The 21,491-nt window shown below is 36.6% G+C and overlaps 1 protein-coding gene across 1 annotated transcript; it reads right to left on the bottom strand.

Annotated features, from left to right (window-relative positions):
* Positions 1–4,548: 4,548 nt before the first annotated feature.
* LOC139127647 (dehydrogenase/reductase SDR family member 4-like) lies at positions 4,549–20,225 on the bottom strand. The gene is made up of 9 exons (XM_070693562.1): positions 20,054–20,225; positions 18,557–18,734; positions 14,316–14,393; positions 13,708–13,731; positions 8,279–8,349; positions 7,652–7,703; positions 5,864–5,998; positions 4,890–4,945; positions 4,549–4,633 (listed from the first exon to the last, which is right to left on the bottom strand). Exons 1-9 carry the CDS (start codon positions 20,200–20,202, stop codon positions 4,549–4,551), a joined length of 828 nt encoding a protein of 275 aa, XP_070549663.1. The 5' UTR covers positions 20,203–20,225.
* Between the last annotated feature and the right edge of the window lie 1,266 nt (positions 20,226–21,491).

Below are 21,491 nucleotides of genomic sequence, written 5' to 3'. Positions count from 1 at the left end.
CGACAGCTTATTGAAATGACAATGTACCGTTAACATCACTGACCCTTCATCAAGGAGATGGTACAAGAAGAAGACACATTTTCTTATCTAGCTTCCTGAAGTAAATTTCAAACCTCATTATCGGAGTTTGTACCATATGACATTTCCATTTACCATGATTCATCGGTGTTAGGGGACCGTGCCTTCATATTTTGACCTCAATACCTGATTATTTTTACAAGGTTTCACATGCCTAATATTTGAAGTGGTGTGCGTTGTGTACTGTACGCGCCTTCGCCTTATTGACCCAAATACCTGATTATTTCTGCAAGGTTTTGCAAGCCTATAACACGGCGTGCTTATTTGGTTTATTTAATCAAGTCATTAAATTACGGTTTTATATTGAGTTTATCTTCAGTAAATATAAATAAATGCATTCGGAATTTTACAGTAAGGTAGAATACACCTTAGGGACAAAATTCTGACTCTCAAACTTTCACATTTTTTTGATCTTGTGGGACTATTCTGAAGGTCTCGGTGAAATAAAAATTTTCAACGTTTTAGTTTATCGAAATTCGAAAAGAAGTCCTTTTCCATAGAGTTAATCGCATTGGCGGCCATTTTGAATTTCACTGGAAATCCTGGGTAGCCTATTTCTTTAGGGGTCGGAGGCATGGAGGCCGTAAGCGACGAATAGAATCTAGGCTAAGACTTCCCTAACACGCAGATTACAGCCGCTGTGTCTCTCCGTGCCTCATCGGCTCTATACACAAGACAGTGAAACAAATAACACACACTACTATACATGAAACGCAAATAACTAATATACGAACAATGTGTGGAGTTGCTTTCCCTTACTAACGATGACCTCGATTTTATTCGTGATTTCGAAAGCGAACAGCTGAAAGATTCCCAAGGAAAGTTTGAGCAAAAGTTTGTCTTTTACAAGCGAGGCGCATAGTACCTTAATACGTCAAAATCCTTACCAGGGACTTATTTTTCCGATTCATTCTCCGAAGATGATGTTTGCCGAACAAACACTGATGTTAATTCATTGCACAACATAATTTACAAAGGTCAAGTATTCACCGGCTAATTTTTGTGAAATGGAGTTTAAATTTCCATGGACATACCGCAGAGAACACCTTTCGATTATTTTAAAATTGCAGTTTTCTGGTAATTTGCGGTAAATCGCTTATGTGATAATCACAAATTGCATGGAGAATAGCGAATTTTTGCTTCATCGGAAAAATAAAATATTTCAAAATTTCGAAGCTTAGAGTATCTGGAGCTTAAGTAAAAGAAAGCAATGTTCGCTTCTGGTGTGAGTGTTAATTCCCTTATTAAGAGAGTATTTTGTCGGCTCACTGTAAGCTGCAACATTTTTTTATCTACTGGTCGAAGTGGGAAAAGGAGGAACGCCCTTACTGATTCTACAGCTTGAAACGAGTTCTAATTATTAATCTTTAGCATCAAAACTGTAACACTACGTCTGCGCAGTGAGCAGTAATAAAAACATCGAAGCCAAGGCAATACCTCTTTCCGACATTTTATTTGATACAACACTTGTAAAAGTACAGACAGTTTTATTGTGGCTGTTATTGACAAATCTCATTGACATTGTTTGATATTTTATACATAACGTACCGTGAACTGCAAAGAAGCTGTAAAGAACTCTCGTAATTCCAAGGTTGTGTCGACATTTGGGACTCATCAAACCCGATCCATTACAGCCTCGCGTTAGGGGTGGACCATTTGATATCCTGGGGGTGGGGCTTTGGAAGATTTCGCAAAAAAAGATTTTGAGGTCACCAAAAATAAAAAAGATTGCTAGCAGATATGAAGTAAAAAATAATGCACGGACAGTTACTTAAAGTCTTTCTTTATTTTCGGCGTGTCAATCTAACAGGGGAAGAGAAAAAAACGATGCCAGAGTTCACACAGTTGAGAAAAAAATCCGGTAGAGCACGGAGAAAAATGGTGCTCACGCGTCAATCTCCCAACGACCCCACCGAAAATCAAGTGGTCCATTCCTTAACGTTTTCGGAAGCAATATGACGTGGCAGAACGTGAGATTGCCTTCGGATACCCTGTGAACGTTCAGGGTACACTGGACTTCGTACGGCCTTCCCCATCATGCTGTTTTATTGTTAGACACTCGGGACGTGACAATTATTTTATAATGGGAGCAGTTGTTGATGTCGAATCGAAGTTGTCGCTGTTGTTGATTAACTTGGACTATCATTGCTGTGGTCGACCCAATTTCAAATATTTGTGGTAAAAGGTTCAAAAAATGCTTTCATTGTTCACAGAAAGTGTGACTGGGTGACTGGTTAGTTCCGTGACGATCCTTGGACGTTAGTTCACCCACAGTCCCTCCACCCACTCAGGGTGGAGGGACTGTGGCTCACCTAAAAGATGACCTAGTCCAAGCGTTGACCAGCGTCCAAGCGTTTGGTTTTGAAACACCATTGAGAATTGCATGAGACTATCATCTGATTAAGGCAGTATGCACCTCGGAAGTGAAAGACTTTAATAAAAACTCAAACTTTCCTCAATGAAGCTTTCAACCATTCTCTTACCAAATGAAGGATAGCAATTTTGGGTTACCGTACATCGTTTGGTGGTAGAGAAAACAAATAACCAGACATTAAAGGAGATTTGAATTCAAAATGGCAACCATCCATGTGTTAATTTCTATGGGGAAAATAAAAAATTCGATTATCGGAAAATATTTCTTACACCGAGAGCTCCAAAATGAGCCCAAAGAGTGAATACACAAGGAAAGAATTGTAAAAAACTTTCGGTTTGTCCCCGAGGCACATGCTACCTGTAAGTAGCTCAGCACAAACTGATTTTTGCATATGATTTTTCCCGGTTTTCTATTTCCTCTGCCATTTGATTGGTATTAAATGCAGCACTTGTGGGTACTAATGGGCTACACTCTAAGCTGTATGACAAAAGGGATGATTTCGATTTTGAAATCATAAATTATCCCCACTTGTCAAGTAATATTCCGTCTGCACCTGCTTATGGTGTGTACGTGTCTCAACTTCTCAGGTATTGTAGGGCTTGTGATTCCTACGCTGATTTTCAACTGAGACACAGCTTATTGTATCAAAACTAGTGAGACAAGGATACACAATTACAAAAAGACTCGCTAGGACTTTCAAAAAGTTCTACGGTCGATATGACGAAATTGTGGTCAAATATGACACCTCGGTCACTCAAATGATTAGCGACAGCATTCCTGGCTTTGACTTATTACAGTGATTCATATCCTGTATCATTTCATACAATATTTAGACAATTTTGGGGCCAATCCTGACGGGTGTAGCATGCTAGCAGGGTACTCTTACCCATTCCGGACACCTGGTACCACCACTAACTATCAGTGGTTCAGGATGGTCCTACTTAAATTTGTAATAACAATTGTCCCATGGACCTGGTAATATATTACCTTGAATGGAAATGATTATTGGACCAGTTTAATGTCATATTGTTAAAATACACATAGTTTATTGTCAGATATGTTAGGGGCTGTCGATAATAAAAGCTGACGCACGACAAACGTAATTCTTTCGTTTAGGGGGGAGGGGGTAAAAGCTCATTTCGTTTTGTGTGCGTCAAAATCGCATAAGGATTTTCTATTGTTTTCGAAGTGCGACTTTGCAGCGAAAACGCAAAACTACCTTCGCGTTCATCGAGAACAGAATGACCACAAATACGGAGACGGAAAAGACAACGAAAAGACATGAATGTGAAATAAAAACTTGTATGCTTTTTCAACGTGAAACATGTACGTGAAACATTTTCCTACGTCCTAAATACATTAAAATGTTCTGTCTAAAAAAGTGAAACGCGTAAAGTGGAGGTTTATTAATTAATGTGCCCTTCCGGTATTTTTTCATGGGCGTGCGGATCAGAGAGGTGCGTGTGGGTTTGTCAGAAACGGCATCATAATACGAAATTGATTTCGCATAAGAACTTTCGTTTTGAGGGGGAGGGAGGGGGTTTCAAGTAAAACGAAGGAATTACGTTTCTTGTGCGTCAGCTTTTATTATCGACGGCCCCTTATCGATAACAAATTTGCTCGCGACTCTTGACTTCTGAACTGTTGTTGACCCTTGGACACGGTGTAAAACCTCAGGAATTCTGCAGCCTGGATGAGGTATAGATGAACAGTTATAAAAATTGATTCTTTCGGTGATTTTTCTCCTCCTATCCCTTGCATCGTGCTTGGTGGGATAACTTCAAATGAAAGTCACAGCTTACCACAGCTTCCATGGATAAATGGGTTATAAAGAAGGCACTTGAAAAGCGATGTCTTGTCAGATTTCAGTCGGCAACGTAATTGATAAATCCCTGCACAGTCAACGGAATACAGTTTAATGGGTAATGTGTAGCTCCGCTAACCACACAACTTCACACAGAATGTCAAGATCGCGACAATTTCCGTTCACTATAAAAATTATGAAAAGCAGTTTTCCCTTCCAACGCCGCCAGTGAATAACCCGGCCTCAATCAATGGTACCTCCCATCACAGTCTGGAGTCCATACCTCCTGCAACTACGACAGTTTCCCCGGTGATAACGACGCGTCATCACAACAGAGAAACGATGCTGCGCCTGCGCATTCGCTAGGCTCAGCAAACCTGAAATGGAATCATAATTAAATCAGTAGATTATCAAAACATGTCACAAAAGAGTCATGACAGGACAATTATGCCAAAGCTGGCTATAGCTTGTGCCGAGTACTTCATTAAAATCGTTGGAGGACAACCGGTCTCAAATTTTTCGTTGCCTGCTTTAGAATTGTATGGTATGGTGAAAAATCCGAGTGCAAGGTTTGGGTAAGCCTAGGCATCAAGCGTTAATCAGATTTTCTCTTTGTTGTGTAAACCTGCTTACCTTTTCATTGGAGTCCGGCTGAGGCCAAGATTATGCAGCGTGTCATTGCTTGTGATCTAGAATTAACGAAAATGTAAACCAGTGCAGTATGAGCGCTCCGATAATAATGGAACATTGAGGCGGCGAACTTATCACCACCACCATGATGATTACGTCAGCGTGATGCTGTTCTCATTTTAATTTCCCAAAACTGCCGAGAGAGGGCTCCGCGGAAAGAGCAAGTGACAGACCTGTGTAAGCTGTGCCATCTCATAGATTTATTGTGCGTGTCTGTGTACTCGACGAGTTGACTAAATGTTTTAGGCAGAACAATATTCGACTACAGTTGTTGTATTCATACAATCTAACAAGGCATTGATGTCCAAGCTCGATCATTACGGTACGATATATATTTTTTTGATGAAACATAGGTAAAATATCATTATGTATTACGAATTATTTACTTATGTGTACTGTCAGTTATCACTAAAATAGTATGCATCACACGCCAATGGCGACGACAATTAGTTTGAAACAGCTGCACAAATAACAACATATGGTACACTGTTTTTTTCGGTAAGTGCCAATGTTTTGAGTTTTTCTAGTAAGTGAGCAAACTGCGATCGTATACGCTATGCAGTGTCATCACCGTCAACCATCTTAGCTGCGAACTAGTGTCCAGTAAATGTGAGATTTTTGCCTAATGTCGAATTCGCGTGGATTCACTTCACTAACAATTCCTGCCACTACATATCTAACGACAGGCTCTCTTAATCTGCATTGGCCAATATTTGCTGCAGTTTGTTTTGTACAGCTATCTGCTGAGTCATCTCTCTTTAATGCGCATGCGTACATTAGAGATCGCAAAGGCTCAATCGTTTCTGTAGACTCGGACGCGCAATGATTCTTTCTATAGTTTGTTTGGTCAGGCTATATTCTTTTTGTCTGAACAGGAGTATTCTCTGCAAATTTATAAAAAGATTGAAAGTACTCACAACATTGGCGAATCTTGTTTTGAAAATTCCAGGAGCGATGCAGTTTACTCGTATATTTTTCTCAGTTAGTTGTGGGACCAGTGCCTTGGTTAAGCCCAGCAACGCTGTCTTTGATACGCAATATGCACCAAATAACTGAAATATACAAATTATACGATAATGGCATCATATACAGACCGAGTTCTGATATCGTGTACTTCAAATTACGCAACAGTCGCGCTTGGGGGCCTCGATATTTCAAGTAATGCGTTCATCTTCGTCTTGTAGTGGTTCTGTGAAATGCAATTTAAGAAATTCCATGCAGAAATGCGGTCGGACACAACACGCTGAATTCGGTAGCCACCTAGTCATACTAATTTTAATGTTGATGTTTCCACTGGCAGTATATGAATATTGATAAACTGGTGATGAAACAAATGATGTAAAAAGCAAGTTGTCGCGTGTTGACCGACATGCATCGCCGCAAACATTTTGATTCTGCAATCTTTGCTACTTCTTTCGGCGATTGTTTACACGTCTTGGCTGCAAGTGAAACCACTGCGCCGGGAGAGCATTCTGGGTAAGTGAAACCATTGCACTGTTTTTGCCGTAGCTGTGGCCAAAGAAAACATTTTTCTGGTAACTTGGTCAACTTAAAGTCTATTAAAAGAGTTGGACCCAAACATGCCAAACTCGTAGATACTTTCAACAATGTCTTAGGGTTGCTCCATCAAAATCATTTTCACGTAGAACTTATGCATCTCAAGAACAGATATGCGGACCCTCATATTTTTACAATACTCTTCTGGTCTACCGCTTTTGAAACTCTTTTTAAAGCTCTTGGAAGAAAAAAACCATCGCCTTTAACCATAGAATTGACACAGGAGTAGCGGAGTTTGAATTTCAATGTATTGGTAAATGTTAAGTATTTTGTTTCTATGATACCAAACGTTGGTAAAGAGTGTGGTTGAAAATTTTATGGTGGAAAGTAAGTTTGAGAAAAAAAAATTAACTCTTTCACTTTTAAGACGCAGAATGTCTTTAGCAAAGTGTTGAAAATGCCATATCATTTGAATGTCATTTTCGAATATTTGCGATCAAGTTCAAAAGAGCTTGTATCCCCAGTTAAGCAAATTCAGTGGTCCATACACCTTGGCGACTTTCGCTGACTACAAATTTGCATTCCCTCTTGCCATGCAGACCACATGATAGGCCTATGGACGAGAATAAATTCATAGAAGACTGGCGAAGTAAACTTCAGAACCGCGGAAATAACGGGAATCCTATTCTGGGGACACAAGATGTGGAGCTTACGTGTCCTCTATGGTGCCACAGAGCAACATTTCGCTCACTCCAACTTGATTCTGGCTGATGATTGACCAACCGTTCTTGTTTCTGAAAGGCTATTTACAAAAAACCTAAATCTATCATGTACCACTCAACTCGATTTGAGTCTGTCAATGCAGGTCTTGTAAGGGAATAAACAAATACATATAACAAAAAATAAAAATAAATAAATAAAAATAAACTTTGCTTTAGTTTATTCGTTGATTCCCCAATTATTATTGTACAGGCTCTCTCTCTCTCTCTCTCTCTCTCTCTTCTCTCTCTCTCTCTCTCTCTCTCTCCCTCCCCCCTCACTCTCTCTCTCTCTCTCTCCTCTCTCTCTCTCTCTCTCCCCTCTCTCTCTCTCTCTCTCTCTCTCTCCTCCTCTCTCTCTCTCTCTCTCTCTCTCTCTCTCTCTCTCTCTCTCTCTCTCTCTCTCTCTCTCTCAGTAAATCAGTAAAACATATTATGAAGTACCCTTACCGAAAATGGTGAGTACGCACCCTGAGTTGCAATATACAGTACCGAACCTCCTCTGTACAAAAAAAGAAGAAATAACAGAAGATTCGTCCATATCATGTAGCATTCGATAGACTGAACATGACTTCCTATATAATGGAACTATTTAGAATATTTAAATCCAGTTAGATGTTTCTTTGAGCCTAAAGGTTCTATTTTGTTTCATGGTCCTTTTCGATAAAGTCAATATAGTCGTTCAATTTCGTACAGTAGAGTCCTTTATACAATGGCAAGTCTAAACGGCACACAATAGGTGTGAGCTATTTACACGTCCCAAGACGTTAGCTATATCTCCGTGAGTGTAAATTACACGCATGCGCACACACTCCAATGAAACACACGATAAACTGCCATGAATCGAACCCACAAAAAACAAGTCGCAAAGCAGATTAGACTCACGACAGTTCTAACTCAAGTCTGGTCTAGCATTAAAAGCCACAGCAAATAAGCTTTGCAGTAAATATTATGTAGCGCTATTTCTATTCCCTTGGGTATTATCTATTATAGTCCTTTATTTTTGATTTGTTGATTTGATGGTTGCTTTCCTCGCATAATTAAAGCTACATCCGGGGACGAAAGAACTTAACTTACCCCCTCGCCTCCATATAAGGTACGGCTTCCTTTGTCAGGAAAAATGTACTGTGGACATTAATATGGAACACCTGTTGGAGAATTAATGTAAACCGGTGACTATAGGAGAAAAAAGACAAACATCAAATTGAAATAACTACTAAAGACGATTTACCGTGGGAATCGGACATATGACAAATTGTCTCTGTAATATTAACATGAGGTGATGACGTAGTGTGTCTACGTAATATCGTTTGTGAAGTCTGCGTGTACAGTCGAATAGTTTGGTCGTTTAATGTTTAATAACAGTGTATTATGCTCGACGATACCTCGCTAGGTACGAAACAATGTAAAAATAAACTAATTAACTATCAAACTTTCATAGAACGCAAACACACACATAAATACATCAATGCATACATATATCTCGAAGTATATAGATGTATGTCCTTGTGGGAAATTACAGTACTCAATGCGAAAAGAAGAGCGTTATAAATAAAAACACATATTACTTCAAGTACAAATCAATGAAACCTGTTAAATTTCATGCATCCTGCAATATTCAGACAGTCAGAACTATCTGCCTATCTGTTCTGTGTTCTGATCGTCTGTCTGAAGAATGCACGAAACTTAATTTGTGTTATACACACATGTATATATGACATAAATGTATATATATATATATATATATATATATATATATATATATATATATATATACATATATAATATATATATTATATATATATATATATATATATATATATATATATATATATATATATATATATATATATATATATATATATATATATATATATATATATATATATATACATACATACATACCGCGGGATCCTTTAGTCCAGTCAAATAGGGTTAGACCCACCACAAATTGCAACAGAATTTTTTTCTTCAGAATGCATTTCAGAGAGGTACCAGAACAACATATTAAAAGTTTACTCGAATCTACCTGGGGAAATATGACTAATTTGCATAAATCAAATATGGCTGCCAACCATCCGACAAAATAACATAATTGGCCATATATCACATGTTAAACAAGCTATTTCAGTGATTTCAAAGTTTGACACTATTAATTTGGCTCAGGGAATCATTTTGGAGGTATAATGTTTCATATGGGTACTTCATTAATTTGCATAATTCCAATATGGCGGCCAACATTCCTACAAAAGACATTTTCGGTCATATACCACGTATTAAACAAGCTATTTTAGTGATTTTAAAGTTAAAAGTATATTTCTTAGGCATGGACAAATAATTTTCGAGATGCAATGATTTGCATAGTTAATTTGTTAATTTGCATAAATCCAATATGGTGGCCAACATTCCTACAAAGGACGTTGTCGGACATATACTACGCATTAAACAAGCTATTTCAGTGATTTTAAAGTTTAATATTTTTCTTGGGTATGAAGATACACTTTCAGTGGTTAAATTTTTACAAAGGCCCTTTGATAATTTGCATAATTAAATACGGCTGCCATATTAATGCCCCATTGCTTAATAGCTTCTAATATAATAATGGTTTGGTATAGTTTTTTTGCACGAGGAAACTATCAAGAAGAAACTGTTAAGTCCTTGGACATTTATTTTTAAAATTTTGATTTTTCTATATATGACGACTATTAATGATTGTTAGTCTTCTTAATAATATATTCTCTTTCTGAATATAACATTGGATTCATCTGTGTAGGGCATTTTCTGATTTGTATGGGTGTTTAACACAGTACAGTGTCAAAACATGTAATCTGTAATGTTTACTTTTAAAAAAAGACGTGTTCAAAATCTTAAGTTTAGATTGAACCCGCTTCTTATGGATGGGTACATCTTTATAAGATCCCCTAGATGATAGGCAAGAAGTCATCACACATATCAGCAAAAATACAATAAACACAACAAAGCTCAAAAACAGAAAAAATGATGACGACCAAATAAAAATGCCATAATACACACAAATTAAACTTGGCACTATTGAAAACAATGTCAGATTCATAAAACTTTATGGACATACAAACTAAAAAAATCTGAAAACTGCATGCTTTAGCAAAGGACAATTAATCCAAACACAGAATCCAACTATTACACAATACAACAAAGTACATCTTGAGTCAGTTTTCCAAGTGTCATTTTCCAGATTTACATGTATGTATCGTGTAACTATTGCCTTTGCTAAGCATGCAATTTCAATTTTTGTGAGTTTGTGTGTAAGTCAAATTGACATTGTTTGCCACAGCGCTAAGTTTTAATTTGTCTGTATTGTGGCATGTGTTATTTTTGGTCACATTATCTTATTTTTCTGCGTTTTATTATCTTTGTTGTGTTTATTGTATTTTTGCTGTTATATGTTATGACTTCTTGCCTATCATTTAGGGATGTACCAAGATGCAATCGTCCATAAGGAGGGGGTTAAGTCTAAATTATAAACTAAAGATTTTGTACACGACTGTTTTAAAACAGTAACCATTAAAGATTACATGTTTTAACACTGCAGAGTATAAAACACCAATAAAATCACAACTAATGTCGTACACAGATGAATCCAATGTTATATTCAGAAAGAGATTATTTAAGACGACTAACAATTATTAACGGTTGTCATATTCAGAAAAATCACAAAATAATTAAAATTGCATGACTTTCTGAAATCTCAATAGTAAACGCACATGAACATATACGTATATTAATCCATTCGGAAGTCACATATGTAAGTCTACCAAATTTGCTTTAACATTCTTTTCAAAATACAATATATTTATGGAGTATTTTAACAAATTCAGGTATCACAGACACCTATTAAAATAAACTTTTATTCAAAAATGGATCGTTTTTGTAAGTAAATTTATAGTATATTTTCCACATTTTTAAAAATAAATGTTCAAGGACTGAAGGTGGAGCTGCACGTTGCAAATACAGTTTTTTCAAAGGAATATTTCTCATCTAAGATGACAAGGAAACCAATAGAAACTATTTTGTGAAATGTAATATTTCACTTGAAATAAGAATATATGTAGAAAAAATACGACAATATTATTTTTCATTATCTATCCTCATTCTAAAATGGCATGAGTTGAAATACTGACACTCAAAAAGTGCTTAAAATCGTGATTAGCAAAATAATAACCTGTAATTCAAAATGTAAGAACTTTATTGCAAAACAAAATAGTTGTTTTGTTATATAGCATTTAGAAAACATAATGTGAAAATTTCAGAAAATTGACCCAGCCAGACTAGAGTTATATTCTTTGGAAATCTTGAAATTGGGATAAAAGGGAAGTAGGAAATCGGGTGATTTGCATACATTTACATAAATTAACCCTTCTATATCATGCAACTTACGACTGCTTGTCCAGCCAAAAGGTGAACCTAACCAATTTTGAATCTTGGGTTAACAAGTTAATCAAAATTGGACGAATATTTGCAAAAAAATTGTTTTGAGGAAAATACGCTGTGTTGGGTGCAGTGCCCTCTTAACAGTTTTTTCATGATATTCCTATTGCTAAAAACTCAACCAGAACCTTGTTTATATTAGAAGCTATTTGGACATTAATTTGGCAGCCATATTTAATTTCTGAAAATTATCAAAGAGTCTTTTAAAAACATTGAACCGCAAAAGATGTCTCTTCATGCTCAAGAAATATATTTAAACTTCAAAATGGCTGAAATAGATTCTTCAATACATGATATATGACAGAAATGTCTTTTGTGGGTATATTGGCCGCTCTATTGAATTTATGCAAATTAAAAAAGTGCCAATGCAAATCATTGCACCTCAAAAATCATTTGTCCCATGCCAAAGAAATATACTTTTAACTTTGAAATCACAGAGATAGCTTGTTTAACCCTTTGACTGCTGTGATTTTTTACACCAAAATTTTAATGCATATTTTACAATTTCTGTGAACATTTCTGAACGTTTTTTATAATTTTGGACGAAATCGATCTCATTTTTCAGCAGCTATATTTTTTTATCAAAATTTTGGCAAAAAGCAGACTGTGGTACACTTTAGAAAGTTGACAAAAATAGACTTTGGCGCCCAAAGGGTTAATACGTAGTATATGACAGAAAATGTCTTTTGTAGGTATGTTGGCAACCCTATTGGATTTATGCAAATTAACGAAGTACCTATGCAAATCATTGCATCTCGAAAATTGTTGATCAGTGCCAAAGAAATATACTTTTAACTTTGAAATCACAGAAATGGCTTAAACCCTTTGACTGTTGTACTTTTTTACACCAAAATTTTAATGCAATATTTAACCAATTTTTGTGAACTTTTCTGTACGTTTTTTCATAAATTTGGACCAAATGGGTCTCAATTGTCAGCAGCCACAGTTCTTTATCAAAAATTTGGCAAAAAGCAGAAAAATTGACTGTGGTACATTTTATAAAGTTGACAAAAATATACTTTGGCGCCCAAAGGGTTAATACGTAGTATATGACAGAAAATGTCTTTTGTAGGTATGTTGGCCACCATATTGGATTTATGCAAATTAACAAATTAACTATGCAAATCATTGCATCTCGAAAATTATTTGTCCATGCCTAAGAAATATACTTTTAACTTTAAAATCACTAAAATAGCTTGTTTAATACGTGGTATATGACCGAAAATGTCTTTTGTAGGAATGTTGGCCGCCATATTGGAATTATGCAAATTAATGAAGTACCCATATGAAACATTATACCTCCAAAATGATTCCCTGAGCCAAATTAATAGTGTCAAACTTTGAAATCACTGAAATAGCTTGTTTAACATGTGATATATGGCCAATTATGTTATTTTGTCGGATGGTTGGCAGCCATATTTGATTTATGCAAATTAGTCATATTTCCCCAAGGTGGATTCGAGTAAACTTTTAATATGTTGTTCTGGGTACCTCTCTGAAATGCATTCTGAAGAAAAAAATCTGTTGCAAATTTGTGGTGGGTTAGGTGCTAAAACTCTCGTAGATTGACTGGACTACTTAGGCTGAAAGGTTTAGGTGATGAGTTTAGCCGCCTTACTCACCATCCACGCACAACAGAAATGAAAAGCGCCATCTAAGAGTCAGGCACCGCCCACATTGTACCCCACTGATCCATTAGCTCAGTGAGGTAGAGCATCCGTAATGTATACAGTGGGTGTGGGTTCGAGTCCCGCTTGGGTCACTTTTCATTCACCACTATTTAATATTTCATTCGTCAATGTATTTTATATGTGACACAACAGAGAGTGGCGTGCATTATAAATCGCATTTAGAAACGGTTTTTTCTTCATAGCTACAGTGAAAATTGGTAAGGTCACAAAACGTAGCGATAAACTTGCGAAGACTAGTGACGAAGAGCATTGCATCTGCCTGACTTTAGAAAAAAACCTAACGTTATAACTTAAAGGAGACAGACTACTTTCAGTAAGACGGAGAACACTGGTGTCATTTCATCTTACCTTTTCCCACTTTGACTCAGATGTCTGCAAGGAAACATTGAAAAGACTCATCAAAAATGAGCAAAGAAGACAAAAAAAGACATTTGCTGTGTTTATAAAATGTTGCCGAGTGGTGTTAAACGTGTTTTGCATCACCTTGGTGTTGTGTGTTACCGCTATATTCGTGTTTCTTAAATGCAACGTATTGTTGTCTCATAATTATATATTCTTGCTCTGTTAATTTCCATGCTATGTAAACATGTTGCGATCCCTTGCTCAGTGCGCTGTGACACATGTGAACATGACAAATGAAATACACTAATCATAACAAAAGCGGTAAGGATTTGCACTTTAGTATCAAGGAAGTGAAAACCTCTCCTACACTGGCATTATTTTCTTATGAATATGTCAGTTGCTATATCAACTACTTATTCCCATTGTTTAGAAACATGATGCTTATGTAAAAATATTTTCCCACATTAGAGAATAGTATATCAGGGCGTTTGATATGGCCCATGAGACAGTAGTAAGTGTTGTTTATGGCAACACACAGAATTGAAAATGAAGATGATCTAACTCATATACTGACAGTTTAAAAAGTATGAAATGATCATCTTTGATAAACGCACCTCAAGTATCGGTCCTGTGTGAGGGTTTACAGCAGCATTCTGAATTAATATATCAATACCTCCATGTCGTTCTGCTGTCTGAAGAGAGAGAGAGAGAGAGAGAGAGAGAGAGAGAGAGAGAGAGAGAGAGAGAGAGAGAGAGAGAGAGAGAGAGAGAGAGAGAGGGGGGCGTCACAGAGCGTCATAGCAAAATATACAAAATCACATGTGAATGTAGTAAATATAGTTGTAATTGTAACTATAGCTCAATGGGTGTCACACGTATATCCATCTTTCACCTACCTGAACATGACCTATTAACGATAAAATGATGAACAAATTTTACAGATATATCGGTCATTAGCCAAATTCTTAATTTTTTGCTCGAATCATACAAAGGAGCAAGAAAGGAACAAAAGATCTGATAAAAAATGTTGTAGAATTCGCTTGGGTTTGCTTGCGACAGCATGGATTTAATGTCCCTGAGAATGTTTTCGAATGAGATCTTCAGATCCAACAATGTGCAAAGTAAAATACACTTTGTTTGCAGTGTGGTACCTATCCCTTAAGGTGTTATTGGCTTGTAAAAGTAAACCCATTAGTCATATTCGATGCATAGGGCCGTGTCTATTAATGTAATGGCCAAGGTTACCTGCCTAATTTACTTTATGTACATATTGATGATAACAGGACGTATTTGATATGGATGAAAAAAAAACAACAAGTAGACTACAATCGCGTCAATCTAAAATAAACGAATTGACTTCTACCTAATATATTATTAAATATGCATGACATCTCACAGCTTGATAATTGTGATTTAGATTTAATTTTAGTAAGTTTATCATAGGTTACACTCGAATGGCTTAGTACTGTTATTGCAGGGGCTATTTTAACTGCTGTTTTTTCGTAGTCTTTAAGCTCTCGAAAAAAGGAAACAATAAAAATGGTATTCAACTCAAGGCAACAGGTCACAACCACCAACAAACTACAAAATAGTAAGCCCACACCTCGCAGTATTACAAATTCACATTATCCTAGGGGAACCAGTTTTCTAACAGGACCCCCTGAGTTTTCATGATGGCGACTGGCATTGGCTGAGTATTTTTCAGCTACAGCCAATTATTTTCATAACTTCTCTTCTGAAAAGTCCATCATGCTATGCTATCTGCAAACTGCAATCACATCTTCTCCATTATCATAATGTGTTAATCATCTTATACACCACCGCCAGTTTTCCTATACTTGCCTTTATGCTACCATAGCAAGATGTTTTATTGACCATGTGGTAGGACAAATGTAATCTATAACACTAGGCCTCTGCAGTAAACGACATGCGGGTTATCAAATAGGTACAGTCCTTCTCGTTAACCATAAAGTACTTGTTATATGTTTTATCTTTACTTTGTGTCTGCAAACTCGTCATCGTTGTATCTTGCAAGCTTTTTATTTTATTTTGAACTTTTTATCCAACCCTACACAGATTCCAAAGAAAGCGAATTACCTTTCAGGGATTTTCAGCCAACAATGTACGGCATTAAAACAAGACCAAGAAACTCTTCAATTCAACAAGCATGACGTTTGTGAGATTTCGTTTACAGTTCATGTGTTTTACTACACATGAAATTGATTTTAAATGCAGTTTATATTACTCATACTTTTGGCAAACAAACGCCATTTCATGGGTGTAAATGGGTTCTAAAGAAAATTGTATCCTAAACATTCCGGGGGGGAGATTTAAGGTTCCAAGACAAGAAATTGACCATTTTAAACTAACAATTCTCTAGTGTTTAATAAGCTCAGAACCCCCGTAAATTGTATATTTTCGGAAAGCCTAGATATAGGGAAACATTTTGGTTACCATAGTGTCACTATTGTTTACATAACTATCATGTGACAGATTTTTGCATAACCTTTCAAAATTCGGTTTTCCCTATGTTTTGTTTCAATGCTTTGAGATATGTGGCTGAAATTCATGTGAGTGCAAGCTATCCTACAGGTCTTCAAAAGTGTGTCTCAGAATTTTTTTAAACCTTCTTAAACAGTTTTTATGCCAGAAAAACTTCCAGAGCAGTGAATTTTACCATAGTTGATTTCTTTAAAATTGTGCTCCAAAAAAACTAAGCAAGATATAGAAAATCTGAGACACACTTTGAAAGAGCATTGTGACAGCTTGCATTCCAGCAAGTTTGAGTCAGATATTTTGAAGTATTGAGACAAAACATAGGGAAAACCGACTTTGAAAGGTATGCAAATTATCTTGTCACGTGATAGTTATGTAAACAATGGTGTCACTGTGGTTACCAAAATGTTCCCATATATGTAGGCTTTCAGAAAATGTATACTTTACGGGGGGTTTTTGAGTTTATTAACCGTTAGAGAACTGTTAGATTAAAAGGTCACATTTCTTGTCTTGGAACCTTACCTGTTCCGGCCATTTGGATTCTTTACAATTATGCATGTGGGTAGAAGCGGGTCGGGGTCATTCCGTGTAGACAGAGACCTTGCTATTTTTACCCGCAGTCCGTTTGCTTGTGCCCTGCACTTTAACCCCATCGTGTCGAGGTGACCTATATAGAAATCTACTTTGAAATGATCGATGAACTTTTGAAGATCAAATGCCCTTTACTGCACTTCTTAAATCTTCTCTGAAAGGTCAGCTGGTTATTGTTAAAACGATTAAATAACATATATGTCTTTTCATTTAAATAATCGCGTAATGTGTTTCCAAGGATAGTATGGGCCAGTGAATACGACTCGACTGCAATTAATCATTGCGACAAAGTTATTCAATGCAAAGCGGTTAGTTATTCAATGAATGCGTGAAATTCAAGCATGCTAGCAGTGGTGAGCACCAGCAAATCCCGACTGAAGACATAGGCTTTGACAACACCATAGTATAATTCAACAACATCTTCTGTGTCTAGCGAGAACTGAATCAAGACCCCTCGCCTATCAGATTTCTACAATGAATAAGATAGTCCTCTCTCACTATTGCCATGAAGAACTCGTATAACTCTCTACGTTAGAGGCAAACACCACTGTAATACCGTTTCCATATGATCTCTGGGAAAGTATTTCACAGCTTACTGTTACTGTAATTTAGCTCCCACTTTCCATGTACTTTCCATTATTGCTTTCTGTTTCTCCCCTCCTACAATCTTGCCGCAACAAAGTGTTTAACAAGTCAGCTAATTATGTATGTATGTCCTTAACTATTTTCTGACCGTCAGCTGAATTAATTAAAACAAGCATCAGTTTGCCAGTATTAATTATAATGCTATATATCGAACGGTATGGTTGTTTATTTTGCAAATCAAAGCCCCACCAGCTGTAACTCTTGAAATTTGTTGACCTCAAAATATCTTCCTATTCTCTCCTGGTTTTCTCTGAATTCTACCCTCTGAAGGGATATGGGCTTTTACTGCATTAGGAAACCATTCCTTTGTAAAACATTTGACAAGTAAATTCAAATTTTAACGGTCATTTTGATTTCCCGCCATTTTCAAAAATTGGTATATTATAAAGAAATGGAACATACAGTATTACAGTTTAAAACATTCATCCCTATGCATTACATTGGACTACTCTGTGCAGTTCATGTGAAGATTTCAGTGCAGATATACAAAGTATCCACGGTTTTTGCTTTTCCGCATAGGGCTGAGATTTCATGAGTGCCACACATTTAATCACAGTGTAATTTTTATCTTCTTCAACATTGGACATACAGTCCCAGCAGATAGTTAATAATAAGTGTATACACACACCTAAATTATTACAGTCTCACAAACTTATTTTAGTTTGAAAATAAAATCATAAAAATAATGTAAAAAGACACTGCTAGCGGAGCTTCAAGTCATCGGTACATTGTACTCTAGTAAACCATTTTGCTCGGTGACCCCCCTGGTACTACATAACCTACATAACACCCCCTCCCCGATTTTTTATTCTTGATTTTGATAAGAGAATGGTTGAATAGCATGGTTGAAAGTTCAAGTACATGTTTAAGTCGTTCACTTCCGAGGTACCCACTATCATAATGATTAAAGTCGGGCCATGTCAAAAGTTCACTAGGAATTGTCTGGTTGCTTCATAAGCTGTTACAGCCACTCACTAATTAAAATATTGTGAAAAAGTTAATCAAAAATTACTGGACGTAAATGTGAAAATCGCTGACATTTGTTAGAATATCGGTAAGTAATCTGACAATGGGGAATACCTCATGTGGAATGTGTGCCCCGAAATCAAACAAATTCACTTACAGTTGCTAATAAGTGCTTCCTATGTTCTGCATTCCCTATATGACAGATCATGCCAGACACATCCAGGTTTTCTGATGTTAATGTCTCCACTGCCCTATCTACGTTTTCTTGTCTTCGGCTGCTAACAACCACGTGTGCTCCGTCTTCGGCTAATCTCTTGGCGATGGCTAATCCAATCCTGCAAGACACAAAGCAATTCATTCGAAATTCTCATTGCCTGGAAAATGTTCACACGAAGAATTATTTTACGAAATTAATATGTAGAAAGGAACGCAATTCCGGAAAAATGTAAACTATTTTATTAAATTTATAAACTGTAAATAGTATAAGAAAATAAGCGATGAAATTTATTTCATAAATAAATGAAATTACTACTCTTGAAATATCCTTTCCAGCTTTATCATGGTCCCTATATCATTTCATGATTACAACAATGTATAAGTTTATATTTTGTTAAGTTTCTCATACATTCATCAAGTGAAAGGAAAAAAGTTACCGGTCTAGTCGAATGTACAAAATATCGCATTTTAACACTGTCATATGGAATTAAGATTTCCATAGAGCGCATAAAAATAGTTTGTTATTCAATTGAATGCCACCTCGACCTTTCATCTCTTGGACGGTGAAGCCATCCTGACGGTAGGGTACGCCTAGAAAGCAACTCGGACGCGCAATTTCTTTTCTCTCCTACCGTCTGTGCGCGGCTAATTTTAGAGATCTCTGAGCAAAAAAAACCCAAAACTTTTAGCTGTCTTATATTTCCGAAAATCGAAAATTTCATTTTGCCCATAGAGTTAACACAGGGATATCGGCCATTTTGAATTTCAAATATCGGTTTAGGTGATTTGTTTCTCTGGTACCAACCTTTGTACGATGATCCCTGATATGTATTATTGGTTGGTAAGATAATAGTCGACAGCTACCCGACGGTGCAAGTAATTCACCTTTTGGGTGATGTATTTTCCCAATTAAAATTCTAGTGCAACATTTTACCAATTTTTATGAACTTCTCTGCAATTGTTGTGATAATTTTGGATAGTTTTTATCAAAGTTTTGGCAAGAAATCTGACAACTTTTGACTTAGGTATAATTTATAAGGGTGACAAAAATTGACTTCGGCGCTCAAAGGATTAAGCACTCGATGAACATAACTATAGTCTGCTCCCAACACTAGGGTTTCCACGTGCTTTCCATTTTTACACCAAACTTGAGAGTAATAGTAACAGTTTTTCACCATTAGCTGGAGGTACCATGAATGTCCACCTACCGAGTGACAATTTAATATTTTGTTTACTTGAATATAATTTGTATCTAGTTATTACCAATAGCAGCTTGCACCTCATTGGACGAAGCAATGAGCTGACCAACGCATTTGCCCCCTTTTTTGTACAGATTTTTTTTCAACTGGCTTGTGTAGCAAGTCAATCATAAGTTATATGGAATAAGTTTTGTTTGATCACCAAAAATCCGATCAAGAAATGAAAACAATTTGCTTACCCATCGGTAGAGCCCGTTACCACGGCAACTTTGCCTTCCAGTTTTCTGGCCGTTACTTTCGATGATGACGTCATTTTCATCACACCGATTGGAAGAAATCTACTTTGGTTTCTACACAGAGAAACCAGACACCTGTTGAGTACAGACATGGTTGTGTTCGTAACGTCAAACTGGTCTGCAAACCTGGACTACCTGTCTGTCCCTAAATGCAAATATAGTGTATGACAGATCACGTGATGCAAACTGGCGTGTCATTACGGCAAGGCGGTGTGTCACTGATGCTGATTGCTTCGAGGTTTTGAAAATCTGTATCAGATAAACCAACTACAAGGTACACATTCTAAAGTGTGATTTATAATAGTAGCTTTGGCTTTTTACACTTTTGACCCATACTAGGGATACAGTGCAGTAGCTGTTATCACCGAGTTGAACCATCGTGTGAGTTAAGTCACGTGCTCTCATTGCTGTTATTTGTTCCACGTAAGGAGGTCTGCTAGGCAGTAGCTTATTGGAATGACAATATACCGTTAAGATCACTGACCTTTAATCAAGGGGAAGGTACCAGATAGAGACAGATGTACTTATCTACTTTTCTGAGGTAAATTTCAAACCTCATTATCGACACTATGACACTTCAATCTACAATGCTTCATCAGTGTTTGGGGACCGTGCCTTAACATTAAAGAAAGTCTTACCTCACCACCTGATTATTTCTACAAGGTTTCACATGCCTAAATTTTGAAGTAATGTGCCTTGTTTATCTAATCGAGTCATTAACATCACTCATCAGATGAAGTGAACGCAAAGAAATATTGGTTTCATCTTCAGTAACCGTAAATAAATGCAGGCAAACTTTTACCTAAAGGTAGAATGCTTCTCGGAGACGAACATTCAGACTCTCAAACTTTTAAACTTTTATTTCTGATCTACCACTCGAGGGGCTCATTTTAAAGCGCTTGGTGTCATAAGTTTTTTTCAGCGTCTTAGTAAAGAAAAGAACGAAAGCAATTTTCATGTTCGCATTGAGTGTTCATTCCGTTATTAGGAGAGTACTTTATTCGTTGCGCTGCAGCGAATCACAAGAGTGAACACAGGGTGGCGCCCTCTTTGCATGTTAAATATTGGTAAATGTTGGGTAATTTCATTCTCTAGTACCTGAATTTGCACGATGACCCCAAATGTTCTTATCATTCTTGATTTTGAAAGTGCACGGTTGAAAGATTCCTTTGGGAATGTTTGAGCAATAGTTTAAATCTTTTACTAGCGAGGCGCATATTACCTTAATACGTTACAGAAGTGTTGAGTTCCCCCTGACCAGGAACTGCTTTACGAATCATTCTGAAAATATGATGTAAGCCGGTCATGAATGCTGATGTCAACACATTGCATAACCTAATTAATAAAGGTTAAGTATTCACCGGCTAATTTTTGTGGAAAC

This window comes from Ptychodera flava, unplaced genomic scaffold (genome assembly GCF_041260155.1).
Source record: "Ptychodera flava strain L36383 unplaced genomic scaffold, AS_Pfla_20210202 Scaffold_34__1_contigs__length_2629520_pilon, whole genome shotgun sequence".
Classification (NCBI taxonomy): Eukaryota; Metazoa; Hemichordata; class Enteropneusta; family Ptychoderidae; genus Ptychodera; species Ptychodera flava.
Note: the sequence above shows the minus strand (reverse complement) of the source record. Positions and strands in the feature narration are given on the sequence as shown.

Bases quoted from the DNA above. Each gene is read 5' to 3' on its own strand.
- LOC139127647 (XM_070693562.1), bottom strand. From the start codon at position 20,202: ATGTCTGTACTCAACAGGTGTCTGGTTTCTCTGTGTAGAAACCAAAGT. The intron at 18,735-20,053 runs GTAAGCAAATTG...TGTGTCTTGCAG, and splicing joins GTAACGGGCTCTACCGATGG to GATTGGATTAGCCATCGCCA. The intron at 13,732-14,315 runs GTGCGTTTATCA...GTTTCCTTGCAG, and splicing joins ACACAGGACCGATACTTGAG to ACATCTGAGTCAAAGTGGGA.